This window comes from Dromaius novaehollandiae, chromosome 15 (genome assembly GCF_036370855.1).
Source record: "Dromaius novaehollandiae isolate bDroNov1 chromosome 15, bDroNov1.hap1, whole genome shotgun sequence".
Lineage (NCBI taxonomy): Eukaryota > Metazoa > Chordata > Aves > Casuariiformes > Dromaiidae > Dromaius > Dromaius novaehollandiae.
Window position 1 is genome coordinate 6,796,671 of NC_088112.1, and position 22,999 is coordinate 6,819,669.

The window sequence follows — 22,999 nt, forward strand, 5'->3', positions numbered from 1 at the left end:
ATAAATATATCTATATGAACTGTCATTTTTAGAAATAAAATAGTTTTAATTCAAGGTAGTGGCTTCCAAAAGATTTTAGTTAATGAGGCTGAAGTAAGGTCACTGAAATTCTGAGTAAGAGCATCCACAAAGCAAATGAATGCAGCTTAACTACTATTTTTACACACTGCTCTGATCAACTTTTCTCAGTGTCTTCATTTTGCTATACCTACAGTTTAAGATGCACTGATAATTACAAGCGTTGTCTCCACATAAAACATTTCGACGTTTATGAATGGATTTTTAAGTTACTAAGATTATGTATGAACGGGATCATTTTGTTTAACTGTGCACATTTAAAATCATCTGGAATTTAAAATACTACTTTGCATACATTTTTCTAAAATTCTATGAATTCTAAACACTTTATTCTGCATTTTACAGTTACCTGAGGGTACCTCAGATTTTCTTGCCATCTCATTAGGAATGGGTGGGCAGAGACACTCCTGTTCTCCATGGATAGAGGCGGCTGGCCAGCCACACGCGTAAGCTCTACATGTATATTTATTACTGCCTCATTTAAGCTCTATCATGCTTTGCAATTATAAGACAGTATCGCACAGAGGTGAGCTGGGGAAAAGACTCATACCTTTAACCGCCACATTACAGACAGGAAAACAGAGCTCTTAAATGAGCTTGCCTGAAAACTTGGGAGGATTATTGCCCAAAGTACAACGAGAACTCAAACTCTGCACGTTGCCTCGGTTTTAAAACAAGAATAATGTTGCTGGGTAATTGCCCAAAAGGAACATTAATTTTTGACAGCAGTGGTGCTCCCTGAATTTCAGAAGATTACAAAACAATCTTGTTTCAAGTTTTTAAATGAACTGCAATACAAGAATTACATTGGTTAGAAGGATGGAATAACCTGAACAGCCCAGCTTGGAAGTCTTAGATATTTCATTTTTTCGCTAAACACTGGGTACCTAAAATTAAAAAATTATTCACTCATGGGTCCTTCAATTGCAAAGTGGAGAGACGGCTGCATACAGACCAGCAAAACAGATACTATTCTGAAAAGAAATAATGCCGTCGTGAAAACAAAGAAAAAAGAAATCAAGAAAATAAATAAGTGATGTTGTCATGAAAATATTTCCTGTATCTTCTCAGTTACCTGCCCTTTCTGAGATACAGTGAGTTTTACAGCTTATATTTTAGTAGCCATTGTACCCATTTTCACTTCAAAATTCAGAACAATTTCCATTATTTCCAGAATAAGATATCACTTGTATTGTACTTGCAAACAACAAGGTCCGGCTGATCTGAAAATCTGGAGTAGGTAGGTTCAGTTATTTACGAATTACATCTGTACAAAATATATGCTGGGGATAACAGTGAAGGAGCACGCTTTCCTCAACTCTAAACATACACAGCTCCTCAACAAATACATTTAAGAATACTCACACACATCTGTATAAAAACATACACAAATTCCCACAGAATTTTTTTTTCAAAGTCCTGCTGTAACTTAAAACAAGCTTACAGTATTTATTTGGTTCTGTCTATAAGGTTTTAGCAGGGTTATCCAGTTAAAATAAATGAACAGCTTCCATGCTGGTTTGCTTTCAGGTCCAGATGACTTGGTATTTTAGAAATATTACATGGAGGATGTCTGAGTGGGTGGAAATCTGGAGGTTCAAGGGAACAACTCCAATAAGATGGTTTACAAATTTGAAAACAGCAGCACTTGGGGCTTCCAACTATACTAGCACCAGCAGTGTAACTCGCTATCAACACCGGCATTGCAAAGACCCAGGTGACCTCAGCAGTGGACTTGAAACGCAGTTTTTCTTCTGCGCTCCAACCACAAAAACACTCACTCACGCGAATAACAGAAAACTTTCAGATTTAGACCAAGAGGTTGGTGTGGACATTTGTGCCAGGGCTTCCAAAAGCAGAATTTCTGAATGAATGTGTCAGGGGCCGCATCCACGCCACGTTAACGCTGCTTTTCCTCCCCAGCCCTAGCGGCACCCGCGCCCCGCTCAGGGGCCACGTCTGCCCGGTGGTGGTGTCCAGCGGCAGGCTGGTTGGCGCCAAGGCCTCCTGGCACCACGGGACACGGCGGAGGGATGGAGACTGTGCTGAACCTGCATGTAAAATCCCACGCAGAAAGGGATCCTGTGTAGCTAATAATAGGTCTAACCAGGAAGGCAAGAGTCCAGCTGCCTCTATGTTTTATGAGGAGTCAAAATTAACTTTGATTCTCAATGAAAGATACTGCTGTCACTGACTTCAGAGGTCTTATTTCTGCTTCTGTGTCTGGTCAAGACTCTTCTCCAATATTCTGGCGAACTGTGATTTTTCTTCTTCCTTTCTGCCTGTAATTTTCCTTCTCCCCTGCCTGAACTCCAGGTTGCAAGAGGCCCCGCTCAACCTCCGCAGATGCATCTCTTCGCGCCTACCTTTCCCAGCCTCGACTACGGTTCACTCTCCCCCAATCCAGCAGTGTCAGATTTCTTTATTAAATAAATTATATTAATAAAACTGTCAAACTGCTTGAACATGAGTAATTCCTATGTTAATAAAACCCAGTAAAAGCATGTCTTTGACTTCACCTTCATATTTTTAAATTCTATTTTGTAACAACAAATAAAGCACTCTAAGCTTTATTTTTCTAAATGATTATTACATTTCTGTGATGGATAAAGGCAATATGTATTTGCTAGCAACACCAGAAAATTAGATGAAGGCGAGACACATGGAATTAACTGAAGTGAAATTCTCCCTTGTGATGGATGGCTTGAAGTTTCACTAATCAGAAAAGTTTGCTTAGAATCAAAATAATTCTCGATTAGTTAAGAATGGACAACAGAGCAGCCTGGAAAAAACACAACAGTGCAAGTATTAGCTAATATAAATAAAAATGGATTACTAAAGTGCAAAAATGTCTTTTTTTTCCTTTTTCTGCTCACAATGTTATTCATGCCCCTAAGCAACTCACTTAATCTTTCTCTCGTGCGCTTTCTCTGTAAAATGGGAATGAAACCAACATAATTTATCCCAATGGTATAATAGGAGAGCTAGAGTAAGACAAAAAAGAATTAAAAAATCCAAACATCTCATAATTATTTAAATAGGATTTAGTACATCAGTATGACATATATAATCTATGCTTTTGTTCTCTTTGGGAAAAAAAATTATGATGTACTTAAAATGTATACATTTTTCACTCTTAAGCACACAACTCAGTCTTTACCATCTCCTAATTTATATCATTTTCAGCTACATAAAAGATGAAGTGAATGCATTTTAAGGTTTTTTTGGACTTCAAATCTTGTGCAACTCTCTTCATTTACTACCTTTCACAACAAATTAACATGCATATCAAGACAAGTTCATTAGCATTCAGAGGCCTGTTAAAGAAGAAGAAAGAATTATACCTTAAAGTGCCCTGGATCATCTACTCGTTAATAAAATGAGTACTGAATAATTTTATGGTTCATCTACTCGGTTTGTTTTTCTTCCTTCTAATCAAAAAGCTCTGAAAGTTTTACATTCTAAATAAATAAATATTCATTGTCAAAAGTACCGTATTTGCTTCCCAAAGGTAAAAATGATATCAACACAAAATAAATAATAAATATGACTATATAAATAAAAGCATGATATGAATGCATTTTGGTGCTTCTAAATACAGCACTCTGGGGAACCGAAGTTGAAAAAATTACTCTTAGCACATAACAGCACTAATTCAGAGAAAAATGTCATCTAAATCTTCTTACATATCTATAAAAAAAGTTCCATTATTAATACATTTTAAATGATTGTACACCACATAGGAGAATAACATGCTACCAAGCTTAGCATACGGCAGTCGCACTGCCATGACACGTCTCTTCGCAGTGGGGAATGACAGCGGCTACGTAGGCAGCCACGACGCACGAGATGTGTAAAACCAACCGTCTACCCCCATACATCAAAAATAGCGGTGGCCGGTCACAAGCATCTTAGATGAATATTAGTAGTTTTATAAGAAAAGTTGTAAAGATTGCAATGGATGCTTCTTACAGCGAAATCAGATATAAGGTAGATATTAGTCATTAATTAATAGCTAAAAACAAAAGAAAACAAAAAAAAACCCAATTCTGCCTACTTCAGTCCCTGCTGCCCTTCAAGCTCAGAAGTGGTCTCACTGAGCCGAGTCACAGTCACGGCAAATGTGCTTGTGGAAAAAGTCCACGTGGGGAAACACGGTATCTCAGCCAAAGACACCCAACACGCGCAGGTGCCTGCGGAGAGGCTGCCTGCAGCCCTGCCCGAACACAAGCAGAGCCCTCGCCGATGTGCCAGACGCTCGCGATGCCACCAGTAAGCTCGGGTACCTCATTGCCTTCAGATCCGCCCTTCCCTTCGGTCTCCAGATTATACTAATATTAATTTAGATCTGCAGTGAAGTTTCATATCAAACATCATTAAGCATATTCATCAGAAATACAGCCTAAAATATCCATATTGCAGTATTTTAATTATCAACATAGCATAGCACAACTTTTATTAGAAGGATGAGATAATGATAGTTGAAAGTACGTGATGATAATGCTGCTCTTATGACAAAATTGTAAGTTTGGTAAATTTGTGACCCATAGCTCATGTGAAATGATAAAGAATGATAAAAAATAACGCTCTCATGATGCATATCTGTTTCTTTTTTTCTTGTTTTTTTTGTTTGTTTTGGGTGGGGTGGGTTGCTTTTTTTTTTTTTTTGGTTAAAGAAGTTAGTTGTTCGGAGGGGAATTTTGGTCAAAGGCCATCTCATAAAATCATGTCACTTATCACTATATGTGAATTTATGCCGTGCTTTGAAATGTGCTTGGAAATTTCAGTTGTTAATCAAAAATCTAAGTTCTGTAAAGGATGCCAGGTGGGTACAGAAATCCTCACCTGAACTCCTGCTAAGGAGCAGGGTGTTCCCAGAACACAGAGTACACCGAAACAGTCTGAACTTACTTTTGAGGCTCGCACAACACAGGGCCAAAATATTAAAGACCTATATCAGTTCAATTACTAATGCTTTTGCAAACTTTTATTTATGACAGTCTTTCTTTCCCAATCCCCAATTTATTTTTGATCCAAAATGTTTATGAAAGTTTCATTATGATTTGTTCTGGACAACACATGAAAAATTCTCAAAGTAATATGAACATCACGCTCTTTCCAGCTGTTGGCAGGAGGTGCTGCCAACACTTCCCCCAGCTGCAAAAACCAGGAGCGGGGCTTCCCGTCGACGCTCTGCCAAGCAGCAGCTTCAGCGGATCAACCTCAAAGTTCAGGGCGTTTTCATCTACTGGCATTTCAGTGGGCAACTTATTAGCCCACCATTCTTAGTTTTATCTATCCTATAAAATAAACATAAAATGACCTGGAAGGTGAAATCAACACATCTATTTTATAATATTTTGACATTTTGTTTAATTCCTATGTTTTCTGTAATATTACTGTGTTATTGTTGGCAAAAACTGGAAAAAAACCACACAGCTCTAGTCAAACGCCTGATTCTGCTCATCTCCTGTGCATACCTCCTACGTTGCTATTTAACGATCTAATTAATTTGCAGTTAATAAGGGAAGCTTTATTCTGAGCTCGGCAAAAGTGCCTTCTGAGATGCCAGCAGCGACCATCTGGCCACGGTCCACCTCAAGGCAGACGGCGTTCATGCAGGGAAACTGCTCATGGCGCTTCCTTGGGCTCGTTGGCGACTCTGGGCAAGGTGCTGGCTCGTGCTTGCTTCTCGTTTCTCTGGTCCCCTTTGTAAGAGCATGCTCGTGCTTACACGTAAAGCCCGCTAGCTAGAAACTAAACTGTACTGCGATGACTGCATGAACAACATTCGGTTACCCTGCAATCTTGCACGTTAGGTATCCCATATAGATGGGGACTTCGCTCTCGCTGCGTTTCCCAGCGAGTCCCAGTTAAACCATTGCTTTTTCCTTCAGTCAGTCTGTGGTTTTGAAATATTATGTAACTACTATATGGCAATATGAATTTGAGAGTTTTTTCCTCCTCGGAGCTGACATAGTATTTATAGATGTAATCCAGCTACTGCTTAGCGGATGCCACTGAAGACTCACAAGTTTCTAAAAAGGCTTTGTACCAGAATAAAAGTTCTTCAGGTTTTATGGAAGGCATTTTGCACTGTCTTTTTTCCACATGAATGCAAATAACAAATGGCCATTTAAGAGAAGTGGCGACATGATCATTTGAAAAAGCTCATTAGCTCTTACTAAATTAGAAATTTGCAAGTTGAAGAATAATACTCTCTATATCTGCCGTTACAGCTCTCAACCTCTTCTGGGACTGCTCCATGGAGACTTCTGGGAACAAACTCCTCCATCCTGCTCGTCTCCTTGCATCATCAGATAACACTCCTCAGGCTGCTGAGTACCCAACCTCCCAAGCTCTGCTTTCCAAAATTTAAGCAGAGGAGTGTAGAGCCATCACATTTCAGATAACAGAAGAGCAGGCCTCCACAGGAGCATGAGGGAGATAGGGGTTACAGAAGGAGGACTGTCAAACTGAGGTTCTAGTTACCCAGGCACAGCTAAGAAGGGTACTTGCAGTGACCTGCAATCTCTCCTTCAAGTTTCAGCTGCCCTCGCTTCACGCTCCTTCCACCTCCACTCCCATCTCCCCAGCTGCTCCCATCCCAGAGTTCCCACACTAAATCCACTCCAACCTCCAGGCCCAGCCTTCCCTGCCCCAGCAGTCAAGCTGGCATACCCTGCTCAGCACCTTCTGCTCTGCCTGCATGCTGCCCTGGCCTGCTCTGTACTTCAACCTTCCTCCCGTTACCCTTCACTGCCGCTTCTGCTGCCCTCCCAAAGAGCTGCACAGCTAACCACACTGAAGCCCACACCACTCTCCCTGGCTCCTTTCATCCTCTTCTCCTTCAAGCAGCAACAGCCTAAGGTCTCCTGAGAGGATAATGAGAGGAAAACAATATACCCTTCAGAGCCTGTGCCCACCCTCTGCTGCTCATGAAATCCTCACTATCTGCTGAGATCGCCCGTCCCCCTAGAACCTGGCTGACAGCTGTCCTGAAAGGCAAAAGCAAAGTAAATAGTATTTGCCCATGCTGATGGAAGTATATGTGTGATGACCTGATTACCTTCAACGTACTGCTTCCATCTACAGCCATGCTGCTGGCTTCCCCTATTTTTATTTTACTTTTGTCCATAGCAATTGTACTATTTAGGCAAGAAGCAGAACCCACGCCTCTATCACCACCACCAGCTGACTCTCCCAAACTGTACACAGCAAGGTCACTTGATACCATCTTATACATCCTTTATCTTTATACCTCTTCCCAGGTTATTCTGCTCAGCCATATCTCCAATTCTCTCTCTTTCTGGGATGGCCCTTTTCCCCGCTTGCTGATAAGACTTCCCAGATAAGAGGTATTCACACGAATTCTGCTAATGCTTTCTCTTCTTGTTTCTTCTGGCCAGAGTTAGCACCCTAAAGTCCATATTGATACCTTTCTTATACACTCCTCTTTCAGAACTGCTCCTGACTTAGCCTTTTCCATATCTCTCTTTATCTGATAACTATCTTCCTTACTGATTCTCATATCTCAACATTTACCTTGCCTTTTCAACACTGAAGATACTGCCACTCCACTTAGCTTCAGGAGCAAGGTTTTTCTGGGATTTCCTAAGCCTTTATGTCTAATACCATTCCACACAGGTTACATGTCCTTAAGAGAGGACAACCAGCATGGGAAAATCCTGTAATTCATTGGTGAATGGGGAGGTGGGGGGAGGGGGAGAGAAAGAAAAAGCACAAATTCAAAGGCATTCAAAATATTTTGCCATGAATATAAAGATTCCTGCAAAGGATTCCTTGAGAGAAAAAAAGAAAAAAACTAGAAAACTCGACAGACGCACTCTACCACCTGCATATCCAAAAATACCTACAAGATTTCAGCAGAAATATAAGACTTCAAGCATAACAGAGTCCTTGACAGTAAAAAGCCACTTTCCACAAGTGCCCTCTCTCCCCTCATCTGCATTTCAGATTACGCCGTGTGCTAATTTACAACCCGGAGTCATCAGAAGTTTAAGACAGGCCGCATAAAGATGCTCCTGAGCGGAAAGCGAGTGAGTCAAATGATAAGGATACGAACATTGTCCTCCTGTGCAGGAGGGCCTACTCGTGACTTCAGCCAAACTCCTCACAGACTTCCTTTATTTCTTCCTTTTTGTGGCTACACAGATCATATGCAGAGTTAAAGCAGAATATATGGTTCTTGGAGCTACTGTCAACAGAAAAATGCCTTTTAATAAAACGACTGTAAGAAGGTAAAGTTTGTGCAGAGATTTAGCTCAACTTCCCTCTCTGTTTTGAAAGCTGAAGTGATAAAGGCCTTTTAGAGATGCGATCGCTACGGGAGAGCATTTCTCTTACATGAGCAAACAATGAATGAGCTATTTATTTAAACATCTCATTACGTGTGAATGAGATGAACTCAAACTGAACGATCTGGGGCTTTTTTTCAGGTGTACTGTGTAAGCATATTTCTAAGTAAATTATACTCTTGGATTTATTGTATGCTTTAAACAGACTAGGCACTGTGTGTGTGTGTGTGTGTGTGTGTGTGTGTGTGTGTGTGTGTGTATATATATATATATATATATATATATATATATATATATATACATACACATAAAAAACAAAAAAAATGCATGTCTGAAATTCACTGATGTTGCCAAATAACCAAGTATCTGCTTCCTTACCAAATGGTCCTATAATCTCCAAGGACAGGCTTTAATTCCAATTTTGAAAAATATTACCATAAACATGGCCAGGGACCTAATTTATTTGTTTTGTGGCAATGTACTATGCACGTTGGTAACAGTATCTTTTGATACGCAACTGTATTTTATCTATTGTAGAACATTATCTCGAGCCCCATGAGGGGGATGTAATGCAAACCTCCCGCAATTTGAGCCATTTGTTTAACACACACATTTCTGATGAGAACGCAAGTACACGGGTCTTTCCCAAACCTGAGAAATACACTAACTACTGTAATTTCTCTGTCATCTGGAAGATATAAGAAATAAAATAAAAAAGAGAAAAGATGGAGAAAAAGAGTATCAACTTCCCCCTCTCCAACTTAATTTTAAACAATGAGGATACAAAAATAATGTTGGAGTAATTGAAATATTTTTGCACCCTTCAAAACCACTATGTATTAGAAAAAAATGTAACTGTCAGGGAAACAAATCTGAATCTAAACTAAATGCCTGCTCTCACAATCCACTATTCCATAGCAGAACAGTTGGGTAAAATGACATTTCAGATTCAGCAATTAAATCAATCCTATTAAACAATATTACAACTATTTTACAACTCTGAAAATGCCCTCTTAATTTCATGTTTCTTTAATCTACTAAGTCATTCTGTTAATTTTAAGTCCTTTCTATGGATTCATGGTTCTATGGGTTCAATCCAGTTGTATAGATGATCATCGTGTTTTGAAGTTCCAAAATTTGTATTTTATAAATATCACAACTGCAAGGTAAGAGAAGAGGCTACCGTAATACTAGAATTTTTTTTAGACATTTCCTAAATTGGATATTAAGATCCTGAGCAGTAAAAGAGATACTGGAGAAAAATCAGATAAAGTCAACCCCATTACGTTTTTACAAACTGCAGAAATCAGTAAACATGCAGATGGACAGAAAATTCGCACTAAAACAATACGAGAATTTTGTTAACAAAGACCGTTCTGCCGAGCGTTGTGATTGCCTACAAAAAGGCCAGCACATAAAATAGCCCTCTATGGGATGGATGTACTTGCACCAAGGCATAAAATTGTTATACTGTCCAAAAAATGAGGGAAGATAATGAATTTAATGGGTTTTAAGACGGACGAGTCTGTGAGGCAGTAACAGTTTAAGAGAGTTAGAGTATATTAAAGCCAAGCTGACATATTTGATAACCACAAAACCTGCTTATTCCAAATATACTCTCAATTACCGTCATTCTGGATTACACAAAATAAAGAAATCCATTCAGCGAAGTACAGTGTTACAGCACTCGCCTCAGTTTTTATGCTGTTGAGCTCTCAAAACCTCCCTGCATGTGAAGGTGTTTCCCCAGTTGCCCAACTGGTTAAGTACTGGTGGGACTAGAAAGCCAGTTCACAGCTTCCAGCGTATCCTGCGCACGTCACACCATCGTGCAGCTGTTCAGTGCAATGCTGCAACAGGAAAGACCTTCAAGACGCTTCATGACAGCTCGTGTGGGGTTTGAAGCTGAGTGGCCTCGTGGAAGTTGGTATTTTCTTTGAGGGTCAACTCCAAACCCAAGCAGACCCTCACGTGCACAACACGAGGTGTAAAAGGCAAAGAGGTGTGGGAAGCAGATTCTTCCAAAAAGACCATAATACCTTGAGTCGATACCTCACCTGTGTCTCTTGGCTGCAGCAGAATAGCCAACGCGCAGCAGCAACAGCTTTGTGACAGTTTGGTAACAGCAAAAACAAGCACAAAGGTTCATTTATTTCAGAGAAACAGGTAAGCACAGATAAGAGATTGTTGCAACGAGTCAACGAGAAAGAATCACATAACTGAAGCACTGAAGACGTCCAAAACCACAGCCTGCGGTGCACACAATGATTTCGGACAGCAAATAACATCTGATTTTTCTGTGCTGTGCCATGGTTGACTCTTCTGCTTCAGAACAATCCTAAATACAAGTATAGCCGTTTAGTCCTTCCTCACCAACCAGTACACCACATATTTCCAGAACCCTTCAACTTCAAGATTTAATTCACTTTAATGCATTTTCTTTTAATTAGAAAGCTGCTAGATCTGTAGGCATTATAACAAACCACTTTAACCTTATTTTAATTTTTCATTACAAAAATTATAACTCTTCATTAACTTTGGAAGACAGAGCATTACAATTGTGATATATCATCGCTCATTTTATTAACAATCTACTTTAGGAATTCAGTGCTTCAAGCAGATCTGGGTAATAATGTGTGCAAGTTTTATTTTTGTATTTATAAGAATTTAGAAGCAAACCTAATATGAGGGCATACATTTAGTTGCTGATCCATACACCAAATTTTACTCACTCTCATGCTATTTTAAAATTAGTGCTAGAATATGCCTGCACCAACTTCAACAGACTTCTTAGAAACTGAAACCCAAACCAACAGCTCTCTGACTAATATTACCAGGAAAAAACCCTACATTTTTGGTAAGATTATTGAAGCATGAACAATGTCCAGATTGTAACTTCAGTACAGTAAAGTTTTGGAACGTTGTGAACAATTTCCACTGAAGATAATAGTTTTCCTTCGGAATTAAGCATCATTTTAGCTTTGTTTCAAATCCCATTCAAAGGTCTCGTTTAGGGATTGAGAAACTCCAACGGACAATTGGATATTGCTGTGAAATGGAACATTACTTAGAAAGTTTTTATTTTATTTTTTTTCCTGCTGTAACTACAGAAAATAATTTGAAATATTAATAATGCTTAATATTTCAGCTTAACCTGCCATCTTTAGAATGCATTATAAAATATTTAACTAGTAATTCATAAAAGCTAGAATTCTCTGGAAGACCGGTTACCACAAAATGGGCCAGTTGCAATTTTATGCAATTTGCTCTGTAAGGATGTCCCTGCTCTCTCTCTCTCTTTTTTTTTTTTTAAAGTTATCAGACTCAACACTGTCTTTTGCTTAATTAACAAAACATAAAACACTGATAACCTTTAATACTTATAAAAAGCTTTTTTAGGCAATTAATGCATTTCAGGAAGTTGTACTGAACTGAGTAATCGTGCAACTGAGCGCTAATTCATACAATCCCAACTTAAAGGTCTTTAGCGAGCAGCCAGCGCACAGCTTGCTGGTTTCTACATAAAAATTGATCAAAACATATTCTACATTTCTCATAGGCAATTCTAGAAAAAACGCTATCCTCATGGTGGATATTTGTTTACCTTTTCTTAAGATTAAGCGTTTCTTTTCACTTGACACCCAGCAGAATTGCTGCCAGACCAAAACGCAGCTGCAGCTCCCCACGCGCCCCCGGACGCCTGGAGCGCCCGCGGGGTTCTAGGTGGCACGTCAACACGCTCCAGCGCCGGGCTGGCAGAAGATACACGGCGACAGCAACTGCACGTGTGCAGGGCCAGCAGTGGTAACTGAGCTAATACATAAGAAGGATCAGGACAGCAGTGCGCAGACAGCTGGAAGATGTTCGCAATACCGGGCGCAGGGCGGCCGGCCCGGGCGGAGAGCCCGTGCTCAGAGAAAGGCGCCAGCGCGAGGAGCAGAGCAGGGCCAACAGCAGCAGCATCTTCCCAACGCCGTTTCTAAGCTCAAGAAGCACCTCGGATGGTCCTCAGCAGAAGACCTGGGTTGGACTTCCAAAATTACCCTGGACAAACTGCACGGAAGAGGCAATTGCGCACTGCTGCTGACCCTGCTCCCCTCGTGTAACCCACTCTACGCAAGTACCCTAGTACTGCGAGACGGTGGGAGAACATTTCACGGTAGCAGGGAAAACTGAGCCGCCCACCAATCACAGAACATGACGGTAAATATACAGCTCAGGGACCACAATCACAAACAAAAAGACAGGCAACACTTTCAGTATTATTTGATACAGGAATATTTTCAAGTGTCAAATTCAGTTTGTAACAACCAGTTTTGACCAAAGCTTAGAAAAACAGGCCTCAAAATACACGTTCTTAAACACCAAAGTTTCCGTAACTTTTCCTTCAGCAGATAATCCCATTGTCCTTTTTTCTGGACTTGCTCAAACTCATCTAAAAAAAAAAAAGAAAAAAGAAAACCACTCTTCTTTCCTTTTTCACTGCATTAAGAAGAAACAGCTGTATTTTTGCATTTTCCCATATTGGCTTTCTGTAACCATTTTAGCGAGGTTCTATCACATGCACGTACAAATATCTGAGGCCCACTCGGTATCACATATAATAAACAGCATGCCTCAAAGAGGCTTTCTCCAAATAGTTTTAAAAGATATCTTTTGATTCTGAATTAAACAGGATGTAGGGATTGCCACTAGAGGATGAGCAGGAATCACAGACAGCTATAACCCAAATATTCTAAGGAAATGTAAGCAAGAAATTGCAAATAAAACTGCTTATACTCATGTAACTTGTTTGGCAACAGCAGTATACCATAAGGAAAGCTGCTACAATTCATAACAGCATCTTGTAATAAAACAGCTTTATGCATCCCTCTCAAACTGTTTAGTGCTCAAATCTCATCAGATGGCTGAGTAAGCATTACACTTTGGGACAGTAAATCTCTGTTTCCAATATGGTCTACATTCACAGATATGTACTTCAGTATTCACTGTAAGACACTTCCAGCTAAGCACTTGTATGAAAAAATAGCATTATATAAAAATATCTGCGTGGTATTTTGCCTAGTCAGTTATGTAGACTCTGAAAAGAAATGAGGAGCCTTGATCCACCAGGAGCCCTCCAGCAACACACTGCCACCAGACACAGCTAATTCGAATTTTGAATTTATAAATACATAAGTAGTATGAAAGGATTGCTATCTTCATACATGATGTCACTACGGAATATATGGATTGCTACTACACATTCTGCTTGCTTTATAGAAAAATTAAAAGATGGGAAAGGTCTTAGGAAAGAGCAACAAATTTCATTTCATGATTGAAGATGATACTTTACAAGCAGATGCCCAAAGAGTATTATCTATATAGCTCACCAAAAAGAAGACTGGCTTAATTTTACCATCTAAGTAATTTTGTAAGCAAAAGATACTGGGTATCATGGGTGCTTCAGTGAAGTAGAAAAAGTGGACCAGAAAAAACGGCAACAGAAGCCAGTTTCCAAAATCAAATAAGAAGTTGTCATCTAGTTTTAACATGGAGGTTAACTGCCCACAGCAACTACTGACCAATGGAGACAACAGATTTTCTGTCTATTGATGCTTTAAGACTCTAAAATGTGCTTCAAAGAAATATTATTGGGCTCAATATAGGAATAATCTGATGAAAATCAACGGGCTTCTGGACAGGAGGTTAACCTGGATATGTGGTTGTGGTGGTACTTCTGGCTTTAAGCTCTTCGATTCCAGAGAAAATTGAAAAAGAATGCTTGCTTGTTATACTTGCTTGCCATTTTCTTTTCTGGTAATAGAGTTACTTCCTTAGAGTACCATACATGGTAGTCTAAGCAAGTAAGAGAGTTTTGGGATTTTTCTGTAAGTTTCCTAATTTTTCCTTAAGACATAAACCATGTGTATTTTGGTTTTGTCCCAATATTCAAAAGGATTCTAAAAATTGTATAATCTATTTGAGGCATCAGGAGAATCAAACAGGAATAAGAAAATAAATATAAACATAGTAATTGCCACCATGGACCAATCAGTGGTCCACCGATTCTAGAATTTGGTCCCCAACAGTAGTAAAAGACAGTTCAGAAGAACATGAAAAAAACACATAGAAGAAAATTACAGAACAAACAAGTAACAAACAAAATTATAACAAATATAAAACAAAACTCATTAATTGAAATTCTAGACTACATCACTTCTAAAGACTATTTTTCTGATACACACTCAGAAAGCAGGGACAAAAATGCCCAACTCAAACCCAAATCAAGCCTTAAAAGCTTTTTAAGTCTGAGATTGTCATGCTAGTAGATGTGTTATAAAGACATCTGGATCTTCTCCTTTCATCAATTTAAGAATATTCAGAAGTAATCAGTCTCCTTTCCAAACTCTTCTTGCTGGAAAGTATGATGGCAAAGTATATCCCCTAAAAAATAACTTCTGTTTAAGTGCCCATCATTCCAAAAACGAGAACCAAGAGCATGTGGAACGTTTGCAGAATGTGCAGAAATTAGCTATTTCTGCTAGTAGGACGCATCAAGAATTTGTATCAGTATATGCTATTCTCGTTTAAAATATCTTATTTTAAAAAAGAAAAATGTAATATTCTTTACATAGCAATGAAATTTTAAATACTTCAGCACCCTGCATTGCAACGGCTACCTCCGAACTGCCCGGTTCTTGGGAGTGAAATGCATGTGCTGTAATTCACTAGCTACATGCTGGCACTCTCGCAGAAGGGCTCATAGCAGCCAAGATGCTCACCTAGGAGCTGGCTCAACTAGGGACATAGATACCAGAGGAAGAGCTGCACTTCAATTCAGCAGCTTCACATTATATTCAGCGCTCAGTGGTTAGTTCCATCACATCTGGGCCACCAACTACATTCATTAAATGAAGTCACAACATATGGTGAAAGACCAAAAAAGGAGAATGGATGAGGAAGGAAAGGGAAATGTTAAGCGAGAGATTCTCAGAACTGCTGATTTAAACTACCATCACAGAGTTTCCTGATCAACAGGGAGGAGGGGCAGTGCAGGAGAAAACCATTTACATGTATGTACATGTACTTGGAAGCACCCCAAAGACTGAGAATCTGTTCCATGACCTTTTCCTGAAAAGCCATTTCAGCCATCCTCAGTATTACAAAAATACTTCCTCCCCAACTTCTTCAGCCTATTGTGACTCAGATCCAAAATACCCACAGTTCTAATTTAATTCACATTGATCAGCAGATCTTAGTGTTACAGCTCTAAAGCTCTAAAAGCTTATGTGAGGAGGCATAGTAGATACTGGATTAGACTCTCCTGCATTTTCCTTTCCTAAAAGCATGCTTGGGGAAGGGGGCTATAAAGGTCTGCTCTTATATTTATTTGGTGGTTCTATAATACCACTGCATAGCTCCACTAACAGTATCAACACTGTTGGTACAAAGAGCTAGAAAGCAAGCCTATAGAAATTCATTCATCAAGAAGATAAAATATCACTTAATCCAAAAAAGACTTGGATGAAAACTGCTTTCATGTTTTTTTAAAAATCACATAACAATATGAACCATATGATCTTTTATGATTGGGGAGGAAGGAGAGGAGGGAGTTTTTGTTCAACATCTTTGCTTTATAAAATGCACATATTAAAACATAAATCTTTATCTCTTACTAATGCCTTGCTTTCTAGAGAAAAGCTCTGACTAGTTGTCTCACATTAATAAATGGGGACTGCATAACTCATAGGCAACCATTAAAACCAAAGTAAATCTTGATTCAGCAGCAGCACAACGGACAGGTGTGCACAGGTTATAAAAGGAAATCTGCTTTGAAGCCTTCTTCCCCACACAAGCTGGCCCGCATCTGATGCCATACTCCCAGCTTCCTCTTTAAGCCTCCGCTGCCCGCCCCTACCTCTGATTTTGTTTGGGTTATGTACATAGAGTATGGCTATACTGAGAAGGTGCAGACGCCAGAATACCAGTCAAAAACGTTGCCATGACAAAGAAAAACTAAAGGACCATCTTTTATTCAGATTTACGTAGAACATGTCATTTTTAAAGGGTCACAAGTTCTGCAAAAAAAAATTAGAATTAAAACTACTGAAAACAGTCGGATCTGGAAGGGACACATTAATTTGAGGCTAAGAATGGAACAAGACTCATGTACAGGACAAGAGGACCAGAATCTCACCACGGTACTATTAGGAGTATCAGGGGAGAGACAGGAGTCCAGCTCGCCTGAGGAGCCATAGCACAAACCAGCCCATCTACACGAAAGCGCAGGAGCCCCTGCTGCACATGCAATACCTGACACCACGTGGACCTTAAATCAGATGGAGCATAACCATTCCCACGAACTGCTCTTCCTGCCAGGTGTCCTCACAATTTGCCCTGTAAATTGTTTGGTGACAGATTTATCACGTGAAGAAGAACAAGAATGGAAACATGCTTTTTTCTCTGAGATCAGAACTGCTCCAGGGTGGAACAGAGTCAAACTGGTTTCATCATATGCCTCCTCTCCCACTAACGTAGGATACCTTTATCTTGAAGGTGGGGTGTTTTTTGTCCCACCGTCCCACACCCCAAAAGCTTTTCAGCATATATGGAGACAAGACGCAGTATGAAGTACTCAAGAAATGATGAATAGTTTGCCATAGTAACACAACTCGAAGTGAAAGAAAACTGAGCGTATTACACTTCCCAGCGGCCCCTCTCTGAGGATCCCACTCCGATAACACAATTTTCTCTTTGATGTTAATGAAGATACTGAATGATTTTATGAGACAAATTTATTCTAAGCATTGTCACTATATGCTATTTTTTTTTCTAATTCCCATCAAGTTATTTATAGTGTCAAACAGGCTACAAAAGCACATGTTCCTAAATGTGCAAAAGAAAAAAAAAGAAAGGAATTTGAGGTGATGCACAGAAAGACTATGGCTGTTGCTCTTTACTGAAACTATATCACTATGCAAGAGGAGATGCTAGGCAACATACAAAACAATACAGTCAACCGTGGTAAAATACTGCAAAATATTTTAGAAGACTGTTGGACCCAGTTAAATACAACTGTGTTTTTTACACTTATTTTTAATAACTCCAAACACATGCTCTATTTGTTCTAAACTTCCACAGCAGAGATTTACTGCTAAACTCCATGTGACCTGCAAATGAGAAAGCAGTCAATTCAGTATAACTATTGAGTTATAAATTTTGCATGGGCTGAAGCCTGGAGTTCAGCTCAAGCAGAAAGACAAAACCTGTGAGCTACGAATGCCAAGTGAGGAACTCCAGAACAGTAAGGTTTGCAGCCACCCCAGTTCGCAACCCATTTCAAACTCTAACAAGTCAATATAGTGTGGTTTTATTAAATACAGTTTGGTTACAAAGTATACATGAAAAAGATGCCTTTTGAAAGCAACTTCTTTAAAGAATGGTTTTCCAAAAATCATGATTTTTTTGGTCTGAGGAGACTTACCTTCACCATGCTGTGTCAGCAAATGAAGTCAGGAGGAAGGGATTTTTTTTCTTAAAAAATATGATAAAAATCAAATCTGATCTGATCTCTTTGGCAGAAAAATGCATGGCATATAAAGAAATTCACACATTACCAGAAGGTTGTAAGATATTCCAAATATTCAGAGGTGTCAGAACTATTGTCAAACTTTTGACATATCTCAGCAGAAAGTCAAAAAGTTTCTATTCATCTTAGAATACAGCATTCAGAAAAGACTCCTCACCTTTTATGACAGCTTGTAATGTCAGCATGCTCTCTCAGATCAGTTGAAGGACTGAATTTTTCAAATTGATTGAATAATAAAGATATTCAGTCCAGACACTGAACTACAAATATATTTCTACCTGTATCGGGGAAAATCTTACACAAATTATTAACTCAAGTGTGCATTGGACCCGTAATTTTAGCGAAGAATCTGAAAACCTGTTTTGAGGATGATCAGAAAATGGGTTTGACACAGCAATACTAGACCTAATGTTTTTCCAGTCCATGAAGTGCTTGCAAACTATGTGCACTTTATCACACACATACTGAATTACTCTGAACAAAGCTACTGGGGGGGTCTCAACAAACACAGACTTTAAAAGGAGAATCTTAGTACTTGGAAAAATTGGAGATAAACTTATGGTAGGAAAAGCTTGGCACAAGCTGTGCCAAACTAAGCTGCTTCATATACTGTAAGTCATATCATTGTTCACTCTCTCATACCAAAACTTCCAAATAATGCCCCAGGAGGTAGTTATCTAGGACCGGAAGGAATTTTCTTTGGTAGGCGTATTTGCCAAGGATTAGCACAAAAGCCTTATTTCAAAACACGTAATTGATGGCAAAGACTTTAGGTTATATATTCAGATCTAACTTCCATCGGCATTCAGTTTTCCTACCAAATGCTTTATTCACACTAGCTTAGGGAGGCATTTCTATTTCAAAGACCTGTCTGTTCATAAAGAATGAGAAAGACCATCAGAACAAGACAAGAAAATACTAAACCCAAGCTAGGAGATCTGTTTTAGATTTGAGCTCTGAGTATAGTTTTTGTTGTAAGCACTTCACTGTGGAGTCTTCGCAAATAAAAGTTGAAGTAGTACAACTCGGTCTTGTGCTTAGCAGGCTTTCAAACCCAAATATCATATGATCAGGCAACAGCTTAAAACAAATGCTTTGTGCAGTCTCAGTACCCTGCTTAATTAAACACAGATACTTTTCAACAAGTCAAATGCAAACAGCTTTACTAACAGAAGAGATGAAATATTGTGGAAAATATCTAAAATTGCTTTAAAAAACAACTTGAATCTTTTCTGTAGTGGAAGAATAAAAAACATACTCTACAGACTATTTATTTTAAGGATGTTTATTTCCTACAGAATTTAATCCCATCAAAACACCCACTCAAATTTAGAATTAATTTACATGTATAAATTCCTAGATGTCTGCAGCTGGAAAGTGCATGTGTAAGAAGATGTAATGAACAGTATTCAACTACTTTAAGAACCACCCTGTTTTTATCTATATAAATTTCATGCAGAAAGTGGGAACATGCTCCAAATGTTAAACTAGATCTATTTTAACTAACTAAAGCAAGAAAATAAAGAGGTACTATTTGCATTATTTGACAAAAAAAGCTAACTTTGGTTCCACAAAATAAACTTTACTCATCTAGAGATAGTAAATGCAGACTAGCAGGAAAAGCTTGGGAGCCTTGCAACTGAGCAACCGCCAGTTTGCGCCGCCCTTTGCAACGAGGGCCGATGCGAACACTCTGCGAGCGGGATGAGGATGAGCACTTGCCAAATCCGTAATCAAGAGAATAGAACACCCTCGTGAAAGGCCGAATAATGACCGGGACACTAAAATAAGGCACTCGAGCTGAAGCACCAATCATCCAGATAGGGAAAAGAAATATTTAGATGCCTCCTGTACACAATGGCTGAGCAAACCAAAGTGAAGTGGCTGCAGTAGCCGGGCTGATGACTTCCTTGCCGCGTGACGTGTCACCTCGAGGGGAATACACATAAGCAAAGGGACACCCTATGAGAATGGAGACTGCCTCAGAAAATGAGAACTGGGTCTCTGGCAGACAAAGCACAAGGCAAACGCTTTAAAACATCGGTAAAAGAATGCAAGAGAAACAAGAGATTAGACAAGGGATTAATTAGCGATGCTAATTAATAGATATTTTGGCTTAAAGGTGAAGACAGATACTGATTGCTGGCAGAGTGCTCTTAGCAGATTGTATGATATTATCAATGATAGGAAGTATAAAAAATAACTTTTCATTAGACTGCTTAGGAGCTCATTACATCAGCTCCACAGAGAAGTGGAATAATCTCCTAGACTTTCCTGAGTTACATAAAACAGAGCACTCACAGTATCAGAGATGGGTAGTAGAAAACAATCGTATGCCATTAACAGGCAGATACAGGACACAGCAGAATTTTAGCAATTAAGACTGTACTAGGTAATTTACCTACCACTAAGATGGGCACAGGCGGACTATACGTTTATGTCTCAAAACCCACCTATATCCTATTAAATCTCACTTTATATCTGATTTTTCAACTGAAAGCAAGCCTAGTAATTTATTTTAAAAGTCACCACATCTAATTGTTCACTGAGTGACAATTTAATCAAGCTAACCATTTGGGAGAGTTAACCAGAGGATTAAACGCTGTTTGTTATATGAAGCAGTGTTCACTAATGCTTTCACCGAACAAACTTGTGATTTATTAGAACAAATACCAGAATAAGTGTAAAACGCATGTGTGTGCATGCATGCAGTGCAAACACAAAACTACAGTTAGAAAAGAAGTATTTTCAACTAAAAACGTTTAGATCATTCATTCTTTGGATCTAACAAGTATTTAAAGCAAACAGTATTTTGTAAAAGAAGCTGTAAGCATTGCTTACAGGTTAACAGAGGCAAGTTAGTTCAAATACAAGTTCTGGGAGCTCAGCGGTGTGATAACATATTATAGCCAATTATAAAAGTAATTAGATGGGCTTCCTGCTTCCACTTTTTATGAGATAAAGGGCAAGCAGTAAATGTGAACAGTAAGCAGTACTTCAAGCAGTGACAAAATGAAGCCAGAGAAAACAGCATTCCCATTCCCGTATTTCAATTACAGAACAGTTAAGAACAGGAAAGCAATTGCAAGGCATCTGATTAGTGATGACTGTACATTTACCATATTGTGTTTTACCATAACAGTGTTTTATGCATCTTTCCAATACAGGTACTCTATCAAAGAAAGACAAGTTAAAGTGAAAATGCCATTAGTATTTCTAAAACAAACCTAAAAAAACTAATGTAAAGTTAGCATATTTGCCATCCCCAAGATACACGACAAGGAAGACATAAGTGTTTTTAAAATGCTTTGAAGAGAGGATCCTGGTTTGCCCCATTTACTGAGTGAATTCTGATAGCATCAAAAATAGAATATTTCAAGGGAAGAGAAAGAACCTACTAATGTATCACTAAACACTTACCAGTTTAAAATAACGGTAAAATGGCATCCATTCTCCTTATTTCATTAGAACTCCTTATACCACTGGTATACCACAACTATACACTCGCCACAGAGACTGTCCTCTGGGAATTATTGTGAGAGAGAATAATTCTGACTTTAAGCATACCTTGCCTAGGAAACTCGTCCGACTCCCTGTGAACCAGGTCAGAAACTCGATTCCCGTAGTGCATCCTGGTGTCATGATCGTACGCTTTCAGGGTCTCGCTGGAGCTGTAGGACTTCTGAGTGGGGACGCGGCAGTCCTCGCTGTCCAGTGATGAGCTGGTGTAGCGGCACTCCTTCCCGCACCGGCCCCTCGTCAGCGAGCGGTGTCTGCGATCCTTTATATCCATTCTTCTGGGTCAGGCAGGAGGCTTTCAGAAAAGCCACTCTTATACTTGGGCTTAGTCACCGTCACCTACAAACACAAAAAGACAAAAAAAGTGAGCCATGTTGCCATTACCTCTTGTTTTATTCTACTTTCCCCAGCTTCTCCATGGAGAACTATGCAGCACAGATTGAGGTGAAAGAAAAGGCCCATGCTGTGGATCCTTCTAAATTGAAATAATTGACCTGAACAGGGGAAAAAAAGAAAAAAAAGAAAAAAAAGAAAAAAAAGAAAATCAAGTTCCATATAAGAAGTAGGTTTTATCTAAATCATCATCTTATTTAAGAGTTTAAAAATAACGATAAAACAGAACCACTGTTATCTTTTGATTGTTGAATGAGCACTGATAACAACCCGAAAATGACAGCATAATATTTGTTCTTGTTATGAAACAGCACAAAGAGAAACAGATTCAAACGAGATTTAATTATTTCCTTTTTTCCTGCAGGAGGGCTTGCAATTAAGAACGAAGCATGCAGGAGAGCTGCATGGAGGAGTTTATTCCTATTCAGCATTAATGCATTACAACAGTATTAGTTACGCTTTATCAATACATTCATGAGCAGCAGAAACTGGTTTATGGAGGAACTGGTTGGCCCTGCACAACCTAAACCAAGGTCCTGTTTTCAACAAGAAGCTGGTCCATATATCTCCAGAGGTTCTTCCAACCCAGCCATTTCTATGGGTTTCTGGTTCCAGGAGTGCACTTATGGGAATTTGCTGCTCTTGTGCACCACAGCACATGGCATGTTCTCCCCAGTCCCTCAAGATGACCAGTTTACCCATCTCAGCACTTGGAGTTCTTCAAAACAGTGTAAATACCTTCTTGCTCACTGGACCAGAAACAGAGAGATTCCTGTAGCCTACTTAATTAGCATCCCCGCACTGTGGCATATATACTTTAATATATGCACAGTTAGCCTGCATAAACTGCAAAATGAAAGATGCTGTAGAAAGCAAGAAATACACCCTGCCACTGGGGTACTAATTATTTTGAGTTGGTATTTGTGTGCGTGTCTCTCACTGCATCCTACATCCAGGTCCGTCCTAGCCCTGAGAAATCTTCATGACAAAGTTTTTTGATGAAAATGAAATCTTCCCACACAAAACATACTCAGAACAAACAAAAAGTGGAACAGAACTGTGATTTTTTTTTTTTTTACACGTGGCTACGGAGCAGTTTGAATAAACGGTTTTGGCAAAT

General features: G+C 39.2%; 1 protein-coding gene across 2 annotated transcripts in view; it reads right to left on the reverse strand.

Moving 5' to 3' along the window:
* TENM2 (teneurin transmembrane protein 2) overlaps positions 1 to 22,999 on the reverse strand; it is a 1,579,923-nt gene that overhangs the window by 510,342 nt on the left and 1,046,582 nt on the right. For both annotated transcript variants that reach the window (XM_064520849.1, XM_064520848.1), the window contains one exon: positions 21,535 to 21,825. In XM_064520849.1, coding sequence (XP_064376919.1) covers positions 21,535 to 21,760 — 226 coding nt within the window. In that variant the 5' untranslated portion in view covers positions 21,761 to 21,825. The remainder of the gene's footprint in view (positions 1 to 21,534; positions 21,826 to 22,999) is intronic.